Genomic DNA, 19,515 nt, shown 5'->3' on the forward strand with positions numbered 1-19,515 from the left:
TATAAGGGTGTCTCCATCGATTCAGATGGCCTTTTCAGGTCACATGAGTCTAATCACACCCAGACCCTGGAGACACCGGACCCTGCTGTTTTCTCCACCAGTCCTGACACATCAAGAGGACCCCCTCCACGCTTTTAATCACCTACACAGCATTTTAATAGATTCTTATACAAAGTTCTAATCTCACTATGTATCATGCCTTTTACTTTTCCACATAAAAACAAATGTTTGTATGTATTTGTGTGTTTTTCAGATGAAGTCGGTTTTCCCCATAACATGAGGACTAGATGTTGGACTGTTAGGACTCACATGGACTGATCACCCACATGGGGCGTTGTGCATCTGCCCCTTCTTCTCTTTGCCCCTAACACTCTGTTTAATGTTTCATCTTTTGAGGTTTGTGTAACCCTAACACATCTCCCAACTTTTCAGGAAAACATTGAACTATGTTTGGTCTTTGTGGAGATGCCTTGTCATCAGGCTTGACTCCAACGATAGACCTCACCCATTGTTTTTTTTATTTGTGCAGCACACACATGAACATAGTCCCTTAAACCGGATAAAACATTGGTAAAACTGTGCAGTAAAAGCTTAGCGGCATGTCTGGCCACACTCGCTGCCCCTGTGAAGTTCTCCCTTGAAAGATCCTATGCTCGGCGTTTAAATGAGTAGCCCCGGCCCCAACTTTGTTAGACTCTACCACCTACGTTGGAGCAGGACTACATACGTCGCCATTGAAACACGTACAACATACACAAACATAACTGTATGCTATTGTTTGCTATACATCACATTCAGCATTACAACTTGTCCTGTCCTCCTCCTACAGGTTCAGTAGGACCTGCCTCCCCCCCTTCTGCCGATGACCGTGGGCTCTACCGGCCAGCACCAGGGAAGCCCTGGAAGACGGCCCTCCCCCCCTGAGGACGAAGGACCTCTAGTGAGTTATTCCTCTTACATATACACATACACACAGTCCAGGTGATGGGTCAGGTCTCTGACCCCATCAAAGTCTTTATTTTGCTTTTCTGTCTCTTTCTTACTCTCCATCATGTAGGTCTCCAGTGCTTCTTCCTGGAGTAGAAACCACAGACAGCTGTGCAACCTGATCTTCACCCAGACTTCCAGGACAAGAGGAGTAATGAAGTTTGTGGACCAGGACACAATGCATGTTGCCTTCTGTCATGCAGGTATCACAATGAAGCAGTCTGGTTTTCTTTTTTTTTCCCCATTTTAATTGAATAACATTTTCTACTTCCAGCAATATCACCCAAGTAGGTGTTTTCCCCTCATTTTCTGCAGATCTTTGAGAAAGCTGTTGCCAATCTGGAATGCGTCGACTTTCTCCTGAGCTTAGAGATGGTCTTGTCAGAGGTGGATGGTGCTTCGGCACTGGTAGACTGGAAACCTGCAAAGTCAAAGCAAACAGACGGTGTGAGAGGGATGCTGTGTGTAGTCTTCCATGCTGTTGTCATTGTTGTTCATGCCCTATTAGTTGTGCAGCAGGAAAGACTACTAAACCATAGAACACAACTAAACCATGGAAGACTACTATACCATGGACCCCTCACTTCTTTATACATAATACTGTCATGAATTAAACTTCACCAAAGAAATACTAAAATGCGTACCATCTGGAATATGTCTGTCCACCACCTGGTCCTCCGTGTGAACATGCACTTAGGTTGTCCGTTTCTTTAAAAAGAGCAGACAATTTGATATAAAATCATTCAAAATATGATTGACGGTAGCATAAATGTATGGTTGAAAATCATTCAGAAGAGCAGAATCTAAAGCTAATGGTGTGACTGGGAATAAATACATTTTAAAAACAGATACCTTGAATCTCAGCTTCAGAAATCTTGGAAACCTGAACCACCAAGATTTCTTCTCCAGCCCCACGTCCACTGTCTGTGCTGCACTCTGCAGAACGGAGCCTGTATGGTCCTGTTCTGTCCGAGAGATGGTGATGCCAGCGACATCACCGAACAGAGTGAGGGCAATCAGAGCTGACAGCTCTGAGCAGCATCTCTGTAGAGACAGCCTCACTTCTAAGTCAGCCTCCGTCACAGATGCGCTTCTAGAACCGTAGTGATCAGTGTCGGGCTTGGTCCAGGATGTCAACCCAAGGCGTTCTTGGAGAAAAGTTTCTGAAGCAGTCTTCACAAATCTCCTCACGATGCCCGACTGGAGTGCCTCCTCAGAAAGGTCAGTATCCGACAGCACTGACCGAGTACCCCTGCAGCTCATTTGTGCTTTTACTCGGTCCAGAGCCGCAATCCTTTCCAGCATCAGGTTCCTCACTATAGGGATGAGGTCCTGAGCAACCACCTCCTTCACTGCCACTTTGACCCATGCCGAGATTTTTTCCAGCACTTCAATCAAATCCTCCATTTTCATCTAGTTAGGTTAAAGGAAAGTGTAAAAAGTTCATCAGTATCCAAAAGCTTAATGATTTTTAATTATTACCTTTTTTAACCTTAAGCTGATTATTTCTTTAAGTAAAATGCTAATGTAAAGAACATCTAATGTTGTGAAGGTCTGACCAGACATGGCCAAAGGCTCATGTTGCTATGGTAACACACACATGCAGATAGGAAGACAGAGATACAGAGATTGGTACTCACATTGCTTGGCAGTGTATTCCTCAGCTCTTCAGTTAGAACAGCTGGATTAATCCCAGAGGTGGATACGACTCCACCACTTTTCCCACATGGAGGAGTGTTGAGATCATCCATCACTGCCTCCTCCACTCTAGTACAGCAAATAGCTGTGGTGAAAGAAACATTTACTTTAAGCATCTATGGGGCAGACACTAATGATGCACATAAGCAAATGTCACTAAAAACATAAATTGTGGAAAATTATAGTTATGAATAAATAACCTCATAATGCATCACGTTTTGGTAACATGTAATCACGCTAAATCTCACCTGAAAACCATCTGCTATGGTCTTTCTTTGCCTGCTTGTTTTTCACGCTGGGGGCCGACACATCACAGCCCTCAGGAAGCTCTTCTGTTGGCCCAGCTTTCTTAGACTGTAGTAGAGAAAATGAAGAAAAAATGAGTTTCATGATGACTATCGCAAGGGTTCTCAACTGGTCTCAGCCCAGGACCCACTTTATCCTCATGGTCATTAAGTCGCGACCCACTTTTTAAAAAAACGTTGTCGGTTGCCGTACACCATGCACTTTATGCAATACAACTTGTTTGGTGGTCTTATGAAGGACCGTTTATAAGCTATTGAAATTATTACAAAAAACAGTGTGTAGTGCTCTGGGGCCTTCACGACCGCCACTTGCGTCTATGTTAAGGTCATTTGTAGACGGTGCCTTAGACGTTGCAGTGATGAAAGTTGCACATTTAAAATACGTCTATTCCTGACGTAAACAAAGTTGTAGATGTTTGTCTTGGTTGCCAGAAACAAGAATTTTATTATAGCACTTTTGCCAATACTGTCTTAGTTATTGAAGAAAATTCCGAATACTCGAACGTGAAACAAACTTGTTTCCTAGTATGCATACGAGTGACTTTTGATCCCAATTAACTTAAAATTATGTACAGTTATAAAGAAGTGTCCTCTTTGTGTCCGACAGAGATGTAGACTGTGTGGAAAAAATGCGATATTTTTCGCTTGGCCATTTTCAACGCTTAGTGCTCAAGTTTCAGCTCCGTTTTGCGAGTCCTGCTGGTGATCGGATTCCTGCATTTGTTGACGGGCACAGACGAACATGTGAGCGGGAGCTGGAGTCTATCGTTTAACTTTTAAAATACAAACTCAAAAGAAAATGATGGAAATTTTTCCAATTACAAAAAATCCTTACCCATAAAAAAATAATGCTGTTGTATCGGCTGTCGCCAGTGGCGAATGAAATAATTATAAAGTAGGCTACGTTATGCATTAAACACGTTGTAGAATGCTACCCTTTTCTGTGAAAATAATACAGGCTGCGGACATCCGCGCAGACAGGATAGGGGGAATACGAACATTTTATAATTTGATTTTTTTTCTCAACACCGCTGGACTCTCAAGGAGAGAATATTAATCTATCTTAATAATGACCTCAGATGGTTAATAACCAATATTAATTGGTTACACATCTTAAATGTGATAAGAGGCCGTAAAATGAAGTAACTGGGATGTAACCGGATAATTAATGTTAATCTGAGTCGCCATTTGTGGTCGAAAGCAATTTAGTTCTATTTTTGTGCAATATTCTACAATCACTGTTGCTACAAAGCAACTTTAGAGAACTGTCTCGACGAGGAATGTAATTTTCAATAAATAGACTGAGAAGCGGCTCTCTCGAACTTACTCGGACTAAAGTGAGATTATGGAAAAAGCTCAAAGGAACATGAACTTACCCTCATCATTAGTTTAAACATGATCAATAGTCACTCCTTTACTCGCACAAGATATCGGTGAACCGCTGTAGTAGCTACTTCAACCTCCGTGACGATCGAACCATCTGTGGTTAAATTAAACACTGTCTGTGGCGACTTTTATAGGTCTCCTGCATTGTGACTTCATATGCCGTGTTGTCGTAGGGACGCAGTTAGATAATAACTAAAACTACTAATTGCCCGTGTTGTCATAGTGACAGTTAGATAATAACTAAAACTACTAATTGGCCGAGTCTTCAAGTGCAAATCACATTGGGCTGGCCCCTGTTAATCTCAGTAGTTTGGGCCGGGACATTTATCACACCCACTCTGGCCCTGGAACATGTATCAGATCCACTCCGGTGTTATAAAAATCTGTGCTACCCATCGAATGTCTTACTTAGGTATTTTCATGTCAGTGTACAACGTACACCTATAATTTTGCGTTTCAGCATTTTTTTCTCTTGAATTCACAATGAGGACTGTCCATTTATTTTGCCAATTTACTTTTTTGTCAACAATTATTAAATATTTTTGTGAATATCCTCGGAAAGACCTGAGAAATATCACTACTGCTTTGTTTCTAATACGTGGAGGTTCCAAATGTCTGCTAGTCAGTTTGTTTTATCCTTGCCAGTAAATAACTGTGCTCTCTTTTATCATTCCATCCTAAATGGTTTTAGTTGACTGACCTTGAAAATAGCACTTCTTAACCTTTGACGTTCGTTCAGTTTGGCTATTTTACATTTTGAATCAATTTTATTAAATACAAGTAAATAACCATGAAATGTTAATGACGCTTGCACTCATCGCAGTCATTTCTGCAATGCTCAGTTAAACGTGCAATTGAGGAGAAGTGGGACACGATACCTGTTTCTGATAAAGGGGACATACCCAAAGAGCTTCAACAAATCACAGAGGCAAAATCTCAGAGTCCCTCCAAGTTTCAAATAAAAGGTCATTAAAGTTCAAACATATGTTAGTCCAAACATGCTTCCAGCATTAATATTGTAGATTTTATGGTCTATGGGGGGGTTATCTATCGTATTTGGACTGCGCAGACAGATTACATGGAGAAACCTGTGCACTTCACCTGTTCCAAATGCTCAATTCGGATAACCTCATGTTAAGGCTCTAACGTTGGAGGATCCGTGGCTCCGTCCGAAATGCCGTGCAGTAGGCACTAGATTTCAATGCATTACGTTCTGCTCAAATCTTAAAGCAGTGCGTTCTTTCAGTAGGCGACTGGGCAGTTTTCATAACCTCGAACATACTACGTCCGTCATTTACCTATGTCATATGATATGGCATATAACGTTATACCACCACAGTTTAAGGACCGCTATGAATTAAAAGCGCCATTCCATATTTGTGTTTTATATATTTATATTGATTTAGAATCAGCATCAAGACGTCGTCGAGGACTAACAGAGTTACAATAACCATTAACCTCGATTTAGCCTTATTAATAATCCCAAAGCTAGATATATTTATATTTGCAAGGGTTATAATTTTCAAGGGGATAATTTGGCATTTCACTAGCATCACTGACAAGGTGAGGTGAATCCCCAACTTTGTTATATCAGTGTGACAATTAGGCAACCAAGATTTATAATAAACTAAATATTAACGTAAAATAATTTGACATACAAACCACTTCTAAACCAAATAAAGTTGGTCAAATCTTTAAAATCAAATCTTTAAATCACAGAAAGTAAAAGTGTCTAAAATTGATGTAAGTGTCATCACCATTGTAGTTTTTATTTTGTGGTTGTACAGGGTGTCCGCCGGGTCTTAAAAGTACTATAAGTTGATAAATCAATATTGGAAAAATGAAGGCCCTTAAAAAGTATTTAAAAGCCTTAATCGCGATTTTGGAGTAGGGCCTACTGGATTTTCGTTGATATTTTAGCTTTGCAACAAAAAGTATGCAACTATTAAAAATAAGATGTCCCTTTTTTTACATCCGGTTTATGTAAAAACTTTTGGGAATCATTTTCACTATCAGTTCGTTTTTAAATTCTCTATTAAGGCTTTATTTTATTATTTTATTTTTCATACAGAAAATAATTCTGGAAATATAATGTGTCGTTTTGCAAATATAACACACGGCAAAGTGAAGGAAAAAAAACAATAAAATCCAGTCAGCTCGCGCTCTCCAAATACTTGATTTAAAAAACAAAAATGCTTTGGACGGAACCTACACGTACCATAAGGCCCGTTAGGCTTTTTAAAGGTAAAAATGAGTGGACTAAAGAAAAGAAAGTGGGAACTGAGTGCCGAGTGCTTAAAAAGTGTGTTGAGTGGACAACAAAATATTTTTCTAACTGAGCTTTGATCAACGGCTGTATGTCTGATATGCCAAGAAACGGTTGCAGTTTACGAAATCAGCCGTCACTTTGCTACGAAGCATGCAAACCATGCTAGCAAGCAGTCAACAGAAGGACGAGCGGCTACTGCTCAGAGGTTGGCAGTTTCTCTACTGTGTTATGAAAAAAAGCATATGGAAAGTTTGGAGGAGCAATGTGCGCATTTACGCACAGCAGGGGTACAGTAGCTTCATTAACTCGCTGCACATCGCTCTCAATTTAAAGAGCCCTTTCTAGTTTCTGCTGCTGGCAGGATATTTAATGCAGTCTGTCTCTCAGGACAATAAGTCCATGATTTTGCGAGGTTTAAAACAATTAAAAATTATTGAGCTTGAGTACACTGTAAAAAAAAATCTTAATTTTATGGAAAATAACTGTAAATATTTAATGTATTTTAACATTTTTTCCAATTGTATGCAAAACTTTGTAAAATTACAGACATTATTTGTAATTTAACAAAATGTCTTTTATTTTAAGTATTATGACAATAATTACAAGTTACATGCTTTTCTCGTTTTTTACGGAAATAATACAGTATTATTTATACGGTATTTTCCTGCTTTCTTAAATTATATACAGATTCATGTATAATTACAGCAATTATCTGCAATTAAACATTCAGTTTAATTCAGAGGATCCATTGATGTTCAGGAGAAAAATGTACACAGAACAAAATATATAGGTTCGGACATATTAATTTGCCACAGAACATGATGGTAATTGAAAATAATTTCTGCAAGTGAAAATGCTCATTTTTATGATGCCTACAGAATGAAGAGTGACTTCCTAATATCAGTTCAGACATTAGATTTTTACATAGGCATATCTAAAGTATGTAACTGTAGTAATGGCTGTAGGAGATTTCTGTTGATTGTTCCATCTCTATTGATGTCTGTTCTCATTTTAGTTCTTGTGCAGTCAATGGCAATAGAAAATGGCAGTTTGTTGGGGCGCTGGACTTTTAAAAGAAACATTTCTAAACACTGGGTCTATACTTGAACATAACCAAGGAAATAACCTGTAACACACTGAGAGACAGATGAACTGATAAACTGGTAGACGTACATTGTAATGGAACAGGCTTTTAAACTTAAAAATGTGTGTGCCTATAGTTACACACTGGAATAAAAACACAAGTTGAACAACCACTTAAATATAAATGTTATCTCTAGGCTAGGGGCATAAACGTGATTTGAGCTCAACGTATTGCTTTTAACCATAATTGGTTAATCTCCTGTATTACGTTAACAAATACGAGCCTCTTGTAATTCCAGGATGAAACATGAGAGATCATGAAGACGTTAAGATTGGGCGTTTTGAAAAAAAAAAAAAAACAACCATTAAATAATGTGATAAAAAGCGAATTATTTCGAACCATTTCGAGTATATGTATAAATATTTAACTTAATTAAGTTTAACGTGCTGGGAAATATTGAAATGGACCTTTAAAGTGACGTACAAGTGCTTTAATTCCACCTTATCAAGGTGTATGAACCCTGCAAACATGACTTTGTTCATTGCGCTGAGGCGCGGCGCGCGCAAAGTTACAAAATTCGAGATGTGCACGACCTCGAGAATCGACAGCACGCGAGACCCTCGCGCACAGGCAGAGCCACTGCGATTACGTCATTTTCGCCGCGCGGACCCTCGCGTCGCGTCGCGCTGCAGTGACTTCGTGGGCTACCGTTGCATTGTGGGGAATGTAGTGTTTGTGCGTGCAAAACACCAGCGGGCGGCTGTGGCCTGCGGGCCGGTTCTAATAGTAATTAAATATCATCCAAGGGGCCATAAATAATCAATTCGCGGGCGATCTGGCCCGTGGGCCTCGACTTTGACATATGTGTGTTAGAGAGATGTGAACCGATGGAGTCTCCCTTAAACATCACGGACACCCCCCTTTGCTGTGTCGTTGATGTTTTGAACCTTAGTGATGAGCAAGAATAGTCAGAAGCATTCGGGTAAGATATCAAAGTAAAATAAATTTTATTAAAGATGGATCAATCCAGAAATCTCCATTACAGAGTACACTGTATGGTTGCCTTTTATTGGTCTCAATAACATCCCTCAGTGTCCAGAAGTAGTCTGCTGACAAAGAGGGTATTAGTAGTTTCTTTGTTTGATTTTGAATAAGTGTGACATGTTGCATGTAGGAGGATGCTCCTCTATAAAACTGAAGTAACAGGGGAATCTTAACAGGTCTTTAATGTTTTGGTGATGTTAAAGAATGGTGAAGAATATGTTGCATCTGTTCCTACATCATCATCATCATGTGAGAGCTTCAGGATCACTCCTGAAATATGCAAATAAGAATACATGTCGGTTATTTCTCAAAATGGACTGAAGCTCTTCCTGTGTGAGTGAAGAACCTTGGCAGTGTTCTCATATGTGGTGATGGCATGTAGAAGTGACACCCATGTAAATAGGAGGGTTTAAGCCCTCCCTCCTGCTGCTTGGACAAGAACCAATTCTTTCAGTGTTTGCAGTGTTGAGGACAGAGAATAGGGAGCTGTAAATCTCTACTGGTGATGACGGATAAAAATTAAGGATATATCATCTGAAATAAATGTGCTGATTTCAGGTATAAAATCAATTCTGATTTGAATCTGTGGGCATCTGAAATGCTGTTCCAACTATTGCCAATGGATGGGGGTGTGGAGAAAGATGATTCTTAATGAATCATGATTCTTAATTCTTAATGAATCATCTCCTACGATTGGACGACAGAAACAGACAGGAGTAGTCCTGAACTGAACTGAGCAGATGTGTAGCCTGTTTTGTTAAGTGTGGATGTAGGTACTTACATGTGTATCCTCACTTGGACCTGGCATGGAGTTGGGTTTAGGGGGATACTGCCCCTACTGTACCTCAGTGAGAAGGTGAGCTCCTACCTTTGCATGTAGAAGAGCAGGTAGGCTGTTCTTGCCTTGCGCTTAAGGATTGCTGGCTCATTCATTTTTGAAACCTTTGAATCATTGAATGTTAACCAGCTCTCTCCTTTCTCCTCAGCTACGTCACTGATGTAGTGCCTTGTCAGGGTAGCAAGATGTCATTAGTCACTTTAGTTTCTACTGCATGTTTGTGGATAATGTCAGACTGCTCACCACTCAAAATTTGCAACAGGGCAGATGTAAGAGAAGGAGGAAACCCTGAGTGTCTATCCCTCCTCCTTCAGCTGAAGCAAACACATCATCAGGAACTCATGAGCGTCCTGTGGAAGACAGTACATCAGAAGAGCATTGCTCCTGGACTTCAGCAGCAACAGAGTGAGAAAATAAAGAAGGTTGTGTGCAGTTTCTGCAGGCTACTGCATGTGGTTCTGATGTGTTCTGAATGGCTCAGAGGTTGTTTAGCTGAACCTGTTCGTAGTCCTCTCCAAACGCAGGGCATCTGACTGAAATACAGGCATTCAGGGCTCTCAGGAGCTTCTTCTTCTGTGAAGAGCTACGACTAGTGAGCCTGCCTTGCTGCAAATCTGCAAAACATCTACGCAAGGTAACAGGGAGACCAATATGGTTTATTTCTCTCAACATCACAACACCTCCCTAAGCACTCATAATTGAACAGTTCATTTAGACACGTGAATCCTTGACATTTGCCAAGAAGCACAAATAACCATCGACAGACATACCATTTAAAGAACAACCTCAAGTGGTATCATCTGAGTTAGTGCCCTGGTAAGAACTCAACAAACAGGTGAGTCTTCAGTCTACACTTGAAGATAGCAATAGACTCTGCAGTCCTAGCAGCTAATGGAAGATCGTTCCACCATCTTGGAGCCAGGAAGGAGAATAGTCTGGAGCTTTGTCTTCCATGAGACTTTAAACATGGAGTTTCGAGTCGAGCCAAGCTTGAGTTTCTGAGTATTCGCTGTACGGATCGGCTTTTGACCATGGACATCATGTAGGGAGGGGCCAGTCCATTTTTGGCTTTGTAAGCAAGCATCAAGGTTTTATATCTGATGCGTGCCGCTACTGGAAGCCAGTGAAGAGAGCGTAGCAGAGGAGTCACATGTGAGAACTTGGGGAGATTGAAGACCAGTCGTGCTGCAGCATTCTGAATTAGTTGTAGAGGTCTGATGAGGGTGATAGGAGCACTGATAATCAGCTGCTGATAACCAAAAATCCCATAACGGTTGAGTCTGTAATGCTGATGGTTGTCCACGGTGATGATGAATAGTCCACGGATGGTGATTCTTTCTGGCTTTCCTCACAGTTCCTTGCACACTGACGATGGTGATTGTTCTAATAATCCCGACGATCAGTTCTTGATGCTGTTAAGTCCTCTGGTCTTGTCTCTGTTCTCTGGCGTGGACCATAAAGTCTCTCATTATCTTGATGCACATCTCGTCAAGGCTTATTATTCTGTCCTGGTCCACAAACTGCAGTAGTCCTCTTGTCCTGGGAGCCTGCGTGAAATTCAGGTTGCACAGCTGTCGGTAGTCTCTAATCCAGGAAGAAGCACAGGAGACCTACATGATGGACAGTACGAAAGAGACAGAAAAGAAGAATAAAGACTACACACAGCTTTATGTTTTCATGAGAAATCTGGAAGATGTGTTAGGGTTACACAAACCTCAAAAGATGAAACAGAGTGTGAGGGGAAAGAGAAGAATGGGCAGATGTAAAATTATCAGTCCATGTGATGTTCTGCTTCTGTGTCCCAAAAGAACAACATCTAGTCCTCATGTGGTTATGGGAAAACCTTCAGCATCTGAAAAACACACATGCAAACAAAAATATTAAATTACGTGGAAAAATAAAACGCATGCCACACAGTCAAATCATGAATTTATAAAAGAATAAATTAATGTGTGTGTGGGTGTTTAAAAGCCTGGAGGTGGACGTTGAGGGGGTGCTCTTGGTGGGTATGGACTGGTGGAAAAAACAGCTGGGTTCGGTGTCTCCAGGGTCTGGATGTGACTAGACTCGGATGACCTGAAAATGTCATCCGAGCCGATGAAGACACCCTTAAACCAAGTGGACACCTGTGTTTGCTACAACACACACACAGTAAAAATGCATTTAGATATCATTTTCTAAAAACCTCACCACAAATAAGTCTAAATGCAATCAGAAAGGAAGAAGCACTGACCAGAAAAATATTCTGCACCAATGTCGATTTTGAACAGGCGCGCAGGTAAATGTTTGCCTCCGTGATGCTGGTTCCCCTCCCCTGAATTAACAGAGGACATGCTGATGAGTGTAATTCAGAATGGGACAAGCTAGTTATGTCACGGTACGGCGGCCCCCTACTGGTCGCCCCCGTCTACAGCAGCAGCTTGTCCTGTGGGTGTGGCGTTGTGTTCGTCCCTCAGGTGGGCGGAGCCCGCGATCCGTCTCACCTGAGGGTCGTTTGTTCGTCTATATATGTCTTGTCTTTGTACCAGTTGACTGCTGGTTATTATATCCTTAATTCGGATCAGTTCACGGGTTTTGGTTTGCGCACTTTACATATTAAACCATCCTATTTCCCTGAGAATTGGCGTGATCCCTTCCATTTATTTTCGCTCACCCTACCCGTCACAAGTTAAAGATGCTTATAGTCAATACTCTTCGTTACCTTGATGCAGGCCACGGCACTAGCGCTGGCAAAGTGGTGGAGGGTAAGCTACAAATACAAAGAAAAGATTAGGTTGAAGGGACGTTGACAGTAGCATGTCCATTCTTACTGAAATTGTGAACCTGTTCCCATGACTCACCTCTGCATCTATCCAGTAGAATTCATTGTTGAGCACCCACCAGTGCTCACTCTGCCGCCCACTGTAGATGGACTTGTGCTGAAGCTTCACCTCCACCACCTGCATTTTATGGGTTTTGCATCGTCAAAGTAGCAAAAAACTCATTTTGGTCTGGGGGCCGAATACAACTTAATCGGACCTCAAGGGGGCCAGACCAGTAAACTCATTACAAAAAATTACATGGAACTAATAATAATCAATCAATCATCAGTTATTCATATACAGTGTTGCGAATAACAATAATTATTAATATAATTATTATTACAATAATAATAATGCATTATTTTTAACGGCGTTAGGTAACGGAGTCATTTTGTCAGTAATGGGATAATATAATTAATTACTTTTCCTGTCGTTACAACGCCGTTGACGTTACTGGTCATTAAAAGCGGTGCATTACTATATATTGATATACTAACAGTAAAGGGAGCGGACCGCTGCCCAGGCTAGTGAGGAGTAACAGATCTCGATAGGTCACAGTTCTCGGTGTAACACCTGTTTAACTTAACAAGTCAGTAAGTGATTGGCTAAGGCAGCGTTATGGTAGCCAATCAGAGCCAGTGTTTTTACACGCGTGCCGAAGCACTCCAGTGACACGACACAAACGGAGAAGAGACAGAAATGGCGAGTCAGAAGCAAGCCGAAGAAAAATTTGCATATTCAAGTTGGCGATATAAACATTATTTAAGAAAATACTTGAAGTTCCTGAATGTCTACCAGACTGGGTATTTGATTTATTTAATTAAGAATAGAGGTTTAATTGTTAAGTTTACTTCTGTTGTGAACAAACCAGTTGTCTCAGGTTGAGGGAATTTAATTTAATTTGATAGATGTAAATGCACTTTATATAGTGTAACTGTTTACTTTTGTTTCTTTTTTTTCAAAGATTTGGGATTATAAAGGATTTTATCCTGTACTGGTATGTTAATGTGCAATAAATGTCAAAATTTAAACACCTTTATGATCTACTCATTTCAACTGACTGTGAAAACAGCTTTTTCAAAAAATCCTTATTTATTGGCATATAACTTTTTTTTTTTTTACTGTAATGCAAATAGTTACTTTCCCTGGTAACGAGTTACTTTTATTATAGAGTAATTCAGTTACTAACTCAGTTACTTTTTTGAACAAGTAGTGAGTAACTAATTACTTTTTTAAAGTAACGTTCCCAACACTGCTCATACCTGATTACATTTAGACTTACTTATGGGGTATTTAGAAAATGATTCCTAAAGGCATCTTCACTTATTTTTACTCTTATTTGTGTTTTTCAGCAATCAGAAGTTTCTGTGACGTATAAGGGTGTCTCCATCGATTCAGATGGCCTTTTCAGGTCACATGAGTCTAATCACACCCAGACCCTGGAGACACCGGACCCTGCTGTTTTCTCCACCAGTCCCGACACATCAAGAGGACCCCCTCCACGCTTTTAATCACCTACACAGCATTTTAATAGATTCTTATACAAAGTTCTAATCTCACTATGTATCATGCCTTTTACTTTTCCACATAAAAACAAATGTTTGTATGTATTTGTGTGTTTTTCAGATGAAGTCGGTTTTCCCCATAACATGAGGACTAGATGTTGGACTGTTAGGACTCACATGGACTGATCACCCACATGGGGCGTTGTGCATCTGCCCCTTCTTCTCTTTGCCCCTAACACTCTGTTTAATGTTTCATCTTTTGAGGTTTGTGTAACCCTAACACATCTCCCAACTTTTCAGGAAAACATTGAACTATGTTTGGTCTTTGTGGAGATGCCTTGTCATCAGGCTTGACTCCAACGATAGACCTCACCCATTGTTTTTTTTATTTGTGCAGCACACACATGAACATAGTCCCTTAAACCGGATAAAACATTGGTAAAACTGTGCAGTAAAAGCTTAGCGGCATGTCTGGCCACACTCGCTGCCCCTGTGAAGTTCTCCCTTGAAAGATCCTATGCTCGGCGTTTAAATGAGTAGCCCCGGCCCCAACTTTGTTAGACTCTACCACCTACGTTGGAGCAGGACTACATACGTCGCCATTGAAACACGTACAACATACACAAACATAACTGTATGCTATTGTTTGCTATACATCACATTCAGCATTACAACTTGTCCTGTCCTCCTCCTACAGGTTCAGTAGGACCTGCCTCCCCCCCTTCTGCCGATGACCGTGGGCTCTACCGGCCAGCACCAGGGAAGCCCTGGAAGACGGCCCTCCCCCCCTGAGGACGAAGGACCTCTAGTGAGTTATTCCTCTTACATATACACATACACACAGTCCAGGTGATGGGTCAGGTCTCTGACCCCATCAAAGTCTTTATTTTGCTTTTCTGTCTCTTTCTTACTCTCCATCATGTAGGTCTCCAGTGCTTCTTCCTGGAGTAGAAACCACAGACAGCTGTGCAACCTGATCTTCACCCAGACTTCCAGGACAAGAGGAGTAATGAAGTTTGTGGACCAGGACACAATGCATGTTGCCTTCTGTCATGCAGGTATCACAATGAAGCAGTCTGGTTTTCTTTTTTTTTCCCCATTTTAATTGAATAACATTTTCTACTTCCAGCAATATCACCCAAGTAGGTGTTTTCCCCTCATTTTCTGCAGATCTTTGAGAAAGCTGTTGCCAATCTGGAATGCGTCGACTTTCTCCTGAGCTTAGAGATGGTCTTGTCAGAGGTGGATGGTGCTTCGGCACTGGTAGACTGGAAACCTGCAAAGTCAAAGCAAACAGACGGTGTGAGAGGGATGCTGTGTGTAGTCTTCCATGCTGTTGTCATTGTTGTTCATGCCCTATTAGTTGTGCAGCAGGAAAGACTACTAAACCATAGAACACAACTAAACCATGGAAGACTACTATACCATGGACCCCTCACTTCTTTATACATAATACTGTCATGAATTAAACTTCACCAAAGAAATACTAAAATGCGTACCATCTGGAATATGTCTGTCCACCACCTGGTCCTCCGTGTGAACATGCACTTAGGTTGTCCGTTTCTTTAAAAAGAGCAGACAATTTGATATAAAATCATTCAAAATATGATTGACGGTAGCATAAATGTATGGTTGAAAATCATTCAGAAGAGCAGAATCTAAAGCTAATGGTGTGACTGGGAATAAATACATTTTAAAAACAGATACCTTGAATCTCAGCTTCAGAAATCTTGGAAACCTGAACCACCAAGATTTCTTCTCCAGCCCCACGTCCACTGTCTGTGCTGCACTCTGCAGAACGGAGCCTGTATGGTCCTGTTCTGTCCGAGAGATGGTGATGCCAGCGACATCACCGAACAGAGTGAGGGCAATCAGAGCTGACAGCTCTGAGCAGCATCTCTGTAGAGACAGCCTCACTTCTAAGTCAGCCTCCGTCACAGATGCGCTTCTAGAACCGTAGTGATCAGTGTCGGGCTTGGTCCAGGATGTCAACCCAAGGCGTTCTTGGAGAAAAGTTTCTGAAGCAGTCTTCACAAATCTCCTCACGATGCCCGACTGGAGTGCCTCCTCAGAAAGGTCAGTATCCGACAGCACTGACCGAGTACCCCTGCAGCTCATTTGTGCTTTTACTCGGTCCAGAGCCGCAATCCTTTCCAGCATCAGGTTCCTCACTATAGGGATGAGGTCCTGAGCAACCACCTCCTTCACTGCCACTTTGACCCATGCCGAGATTTTTTCCAGCACTTCAATCAAATCCTCCATTTTCATCTAGTTAGGTTAAAGGAAAGTGTAAAAAGTTCATCAGTATCCAAAAGCTTAATGATTTTTAATTATTACCTTTTTTAACCTTAAGCTGATTATTTCTTTAAGTAAAATGCTAATGTAAAGAACATCTAATGTTGTGAAGGTCTGACCAGACATGGCCAAAGGCTCATGTTGCTATGGTAACACACACAGGCAGATAGGAAGACAGAGATACAGAGATTGGTACTCACATTGCTTGGCAGTGTATTCCTCAACTCTTCAGTTAGAACAGCTGGATTAATCCCAGAGGTGGATACGACTCCACCACTTTTCACACATGGAGGAGTGTTGAGATCATCCATCACTGCCTCCTCCACTCTAGTACAGCAAATAGCTGTGGTGAAAGAAACATTTACTTTAAGCATCTATGAGGCAGACACTAATGATGCACATAAGCAAATGTCACTAAAAACATAAATTGTGGAAAATTATAGTTATGAATAAATAACCTCATAATGCATCACGTTTTGGTAACATGTAATCACGCTAAATCTCACCTGAAAACCATCTGCTATGGTCTTTCTTTGCCTGCTTGTTTTTCACGCTGGGGGCCGACACATCACAGCCCTCAGGAAGCTCTTCTGTTGGCCCAGCTTTCTTAGACTGTAGTAGAGAAAATGAAGAAAAAATGAGTTTCATGATGACTATCGCAAGGGTTCTCAACTGGTCTCAGCCCAGGACCCACTTTATCCTCATGGTCATTAAGTCGCGACCCGCTTTTAAAAAAAACGTTGTCGGTTGCCGTACACCATGCACTTTATGCAATACAACTTGTTTGGTGGTCTTATGAAGGACCGTTTATAAGCTATTGAAATTATTACAAAAAACAGTGTGTAGTGCTCTGGGGCCTTCACGACCGCCACTTGCGTCTATGTTAAGGTCATTTGTAGACGGTGCCTTAGACGTTGCAGTGATGAAAGTTGCACATTTAAAATACGTCTATTCCTGACGTAAACAAAGTTGTAGATGTTTGTCTTGGTTGCCAGAAACAAGAATTTTATTATAGCACTTTTGCCAATACTGTCTTAGTTATTGAAGAAAATTCCGAATACTCGAACGTGAAACAAACTTGTTTCCTAGTATGCATACGAGTGACTTTTGATCCCAATTAACTTAAAATTATGTACAGTTATAAAGAAGTGTCCTCTTTGTGTCCGACAGAGATGTAGACTGTGTGGAAAAAATGCGATATTTTTCGCTTGGCCATTTTCAACGCTTAGTGCTCAAGTTTCAGCTCCGTTTTGCGAGTCCTGCTGGTGATCGGATTCCTGCATTTGTTGATGGGCACAGACGAACATGTGAGCGGGAGCTGGAGTCTATCGTTTAACTTTTAAAATACAAACTCAAAAGAAAATGATGGAAATTTTTCCAATTACAAAAAATCCTTACCCATAAAAAAATAATGCTGTTGTATCGGCTGTCGCCAGTGGCGAATGAAATAATTATATTAGGGTTACCATAAATATTACTCGCAAATTAATATTTATGGTCGTGATTGCGACGATTTTAGTCGCAATCTGAAGCCCTGGCACGTCTGACGGGTGCCTCTTTTTTCCAGGATAAAAGGTGAGTACAAATTAGAAGAGTAGTATATTAATTTTTTTACAAGCTGTCCGCGACCCACCCAGAACGTGTCCGCGACCCACCAGTTGAGAATCACTGGTCTATCGTATTTGGACTGCTCAGACGGGATGGGTGGGGGGGCGTACATCATATTTTGAAAGCCAATGTGTTGATTTTGGTTCACGAATAGATTAATTTCTGAGTAACGTTGTGCATAAGGATTTTTAAAGTTTTGTAGTGGGCCAGTAGCAGCCTTGTTAAGATGTGCGACACCCTAAAGACCAACAAATAACGTCATTCCACGCCACCATTGAATTTCGGAAACTGCGCTGAATACGGCACAATCATTAATTAGCAATATGTTCATGAGCTAGGCCTATGTAGTGCTTTCTAATGTGTGTTTCTAAATAAAACCATGCGTGTTATACAACCCTTTATCTTAAAGTAGGCTACGTTATGCATTAAACACGTTGTAGAATGCTACCCTTTTCTGTGAAAATAATACAGGCTGCGGACATCCGCGCAGACAGGATAGGGGGAATACGAACATTTTATAATTTGATTTTTTTTCTCAACACCGCTGGACTCTCAAGGAGAGAATATTAATCTATCTTAATAATGACCTCAGATGGTTAATAACCAATATTAATTGGTTACACATCTTAAATGTGATAAGAGGCCGTAAAATGAAGTAACTGGGATGTAACCGGATAATTAATGTTAATCTGAGTCGCCATTTGTGGTCGAAAGCAATTTAGTTCTATTTTTGTGCAATATTCTACAATCACTGTTGCTACAAAGCAACTTTAGAGAACTGTCTCGACGAGGAATGTAATTTTCAATAAATAGACTGAGAAGCGGCTCTCTCGAACTTACTCGGACTAAAGTGAGATTATGGAAAAAGCTCAAAGGAACATGAACTTACCCTCATCATTAGTTTAAACATGATCAATAGTCACTCCTTTACTCGCACAAGATATCGGTGAACCGCTGTAGTAGCTACTTCAACCTCCGTGACGATCGAACCATCTGTGGTTAAATTAAACACTGTCTGTGGCGACTTTTATAGGTCTCCTGCATTGTGACTTCATATGCCGTGTTGTCGTAGGGACGCAGTTAGATAATAACTAAAACTACTAATTGCCCGTGTTGTCATAGTGACAGTTAGATAATAACTAAAACTACTAATTGGCCGAGTCTTCAAGTGCAAATCACATTGGGCTGGCCCATGTTAATCTCAGTAGTTTGGGCCGGGACATTTATCACACCCACTCTGGCCCTGGAACATGTATCAGATCCACTCCGGTGTTATAAAAATCTGTGCTACCCATCGAATGTCTTACTTAGGTATTTTCATGTCAGTGTACAACGTACACCTATAATTTTGCGTTTCAGCATTTTTTTCTCTTGAATTCACAATGAGGACTGTCCATTTATTTTGCCAATTTACTTTTTTGTCAACAATTATTAAATATTTTTGTGAATATCCTCGGAAAGACCTGAGAAATATCACTACTGCTTTGTTTCTAATACGTGGAGGTTCCAAATGTCTGCTAGTCAGTTTGTTTTATCCTTGCCAGTAAATAACTGTGCTCTCTTTTATCATTCCATCCTAAATGGTTTTAGTTGACTGACCTTGAAAATAGCACTTCTTAACCTTTGATGTTCGTTCAGTTTGGCTATTTTACATTTTGAATCAATTTTATTAAATACAAGTAAATAACCATGAAA

At 40.7% G+C, this 19,515-nt stretch overlaps 2 protein-coding genes and 2 long non-coding RNA genes across 4 annotated transcripts; 2 read left to right on the forward strand and 2 right to left on the reverse strand.

Moving 5' to 3' along the window:
- The first annotated feature begins 289 nt into the window (after positions 1-289).
- On the forward strand, positions 290-1,427 carry LOC143502045 (uncharacterized). Its single transcript, XR_013127062.1, has 4 exons — positions 290-396; positions 830-940; positions 1,058-1,190; positions 1,303-1,427. It is a non-coding gene; the product is annotated as an uncharacterized LOC143502045 (long non-coding RNA).
- On the reverse strand, positions 915-4,538 carry LOC143502044 (uncharacterized). The gene is made up of 6 exons (XM_076995228.1): positions 4,367-4,538; positions 2,934-3,039; positions 2,628-2,770; positions 1,840-2,400; positions 1,632-1,695; positions 915-1,408 (listed from the first exon to the last, which is right to left on the reverse strand). Exons 1-5 carry the CDS (start codon positions 4,385-4,387, stop codon positions 1,681-1,683), a joined length of 846 nt encoding a protein of 281 aa, XP_076851343.1. The 5' UTR covers positions 4,388-4,538; the 3' UTR covers positions 915-1,408; positions 1,632-1,680.
- Positions 4,539-14,074: 9,536 nt separating this feature from the next.
- On the forward strand, positions 14,075-15,212 carry LOC143502041 (uncharacterized). The gene is made up of 4 exons (XR_013127060.1): positions 14,075-14,181; positions 14,615-14,725; positions 14,843-14,975; positions 15,088-15,212. It is a non-coding gene; the product is annotated as an uncharacterized LOC143502041 (long non-coding RNA).
- LOC143502040 (uncharacterized) lies at positions 14,701-18,881 on the reverse strand. The gene is made up of 6 exons (XM_076995226.1): positions 18,710-18,881; positions 16,719-16,824; positions 16,413-16,555; positions 15,625-16,185; positions 15,417-15,480; positions 14,701-15,193 (listed from the first exon to the last, which is right to left on the reverse strand). The coding sequence occupies exons 1-5, from the start codon at positions 18,728-18,730 to the stop codon at positions 15,466-15,468; spliced, it is 846 nt and encodes a 281-aa protein (XP_076851341.1). The 5' UTR covers positions 18,731-18,881; the 3' UTR covers positions 14,701-15,193; positions 15,417-15,465.
- Between the last annotated feature and the right edge of the window lie 634 nt (positions 18,882-19,515).

This window comes from Brachyhypopomus gauderio, unplaced genomic scaffold, assembly GCF_052324685.1.
Source record: "Brachyhypopomus gauderio isolate BG-103 unplaced genomic scaffold, BGAUD_0.2 sc186, whole genome shotgun sequence".
Taxonomy (NCBI): domain Eukaryota; kingdom Metazoa; phylum Chordata; class Actinopteri; order Gymnotiformes; family Hypopomidae; genus Brachyhypopomus; species Brachyhypopomus gauderio.

Excerpts from the sequence above, each read along its gene's own strand:
- LOC143502040 (XM_076995226.1), bottom strand. The coding sequence starts at position 18,730 with ATGTTTAAACTAATGATGAGG. Across the intron at positions 16,825-18,709 it reads TGTTTAAACTAATGATGAGG|TCTAAGAAAGCTGGGCCAAC; the intron begins GTAAGTTCATGT and ends TCTCTACTACAG. Across the intron at positions 16,186-16,412 it reads GGAATACACTGCCAAGCAAT|ATGAAAATGGAGGATTTGAT; the intron begins GTGAGTACCAAT and ends TAACCTAACTAG.
- LOC143502044 (XM_076995228.1), bottom strand. The coding sequence starts at position 4,387 with ATGTTTAAACTAATGATGAGG. Across the intron at positions 3,040-4,366 it reads TGTTTAAACTAATGATGAGG|TCTAAGAAAGCTGGGCCAAC; the intron begins GTAAGTTCATGT and ends TCTCTACTACAG. Across the intron at positions 2,771-2,933 it reads CCATAGCAGATGGTTTTCAG|CTATTTGCTGTACTAGAGTG; the intron begins GTGAGATTTAGC and ends CTTTCACCACAG.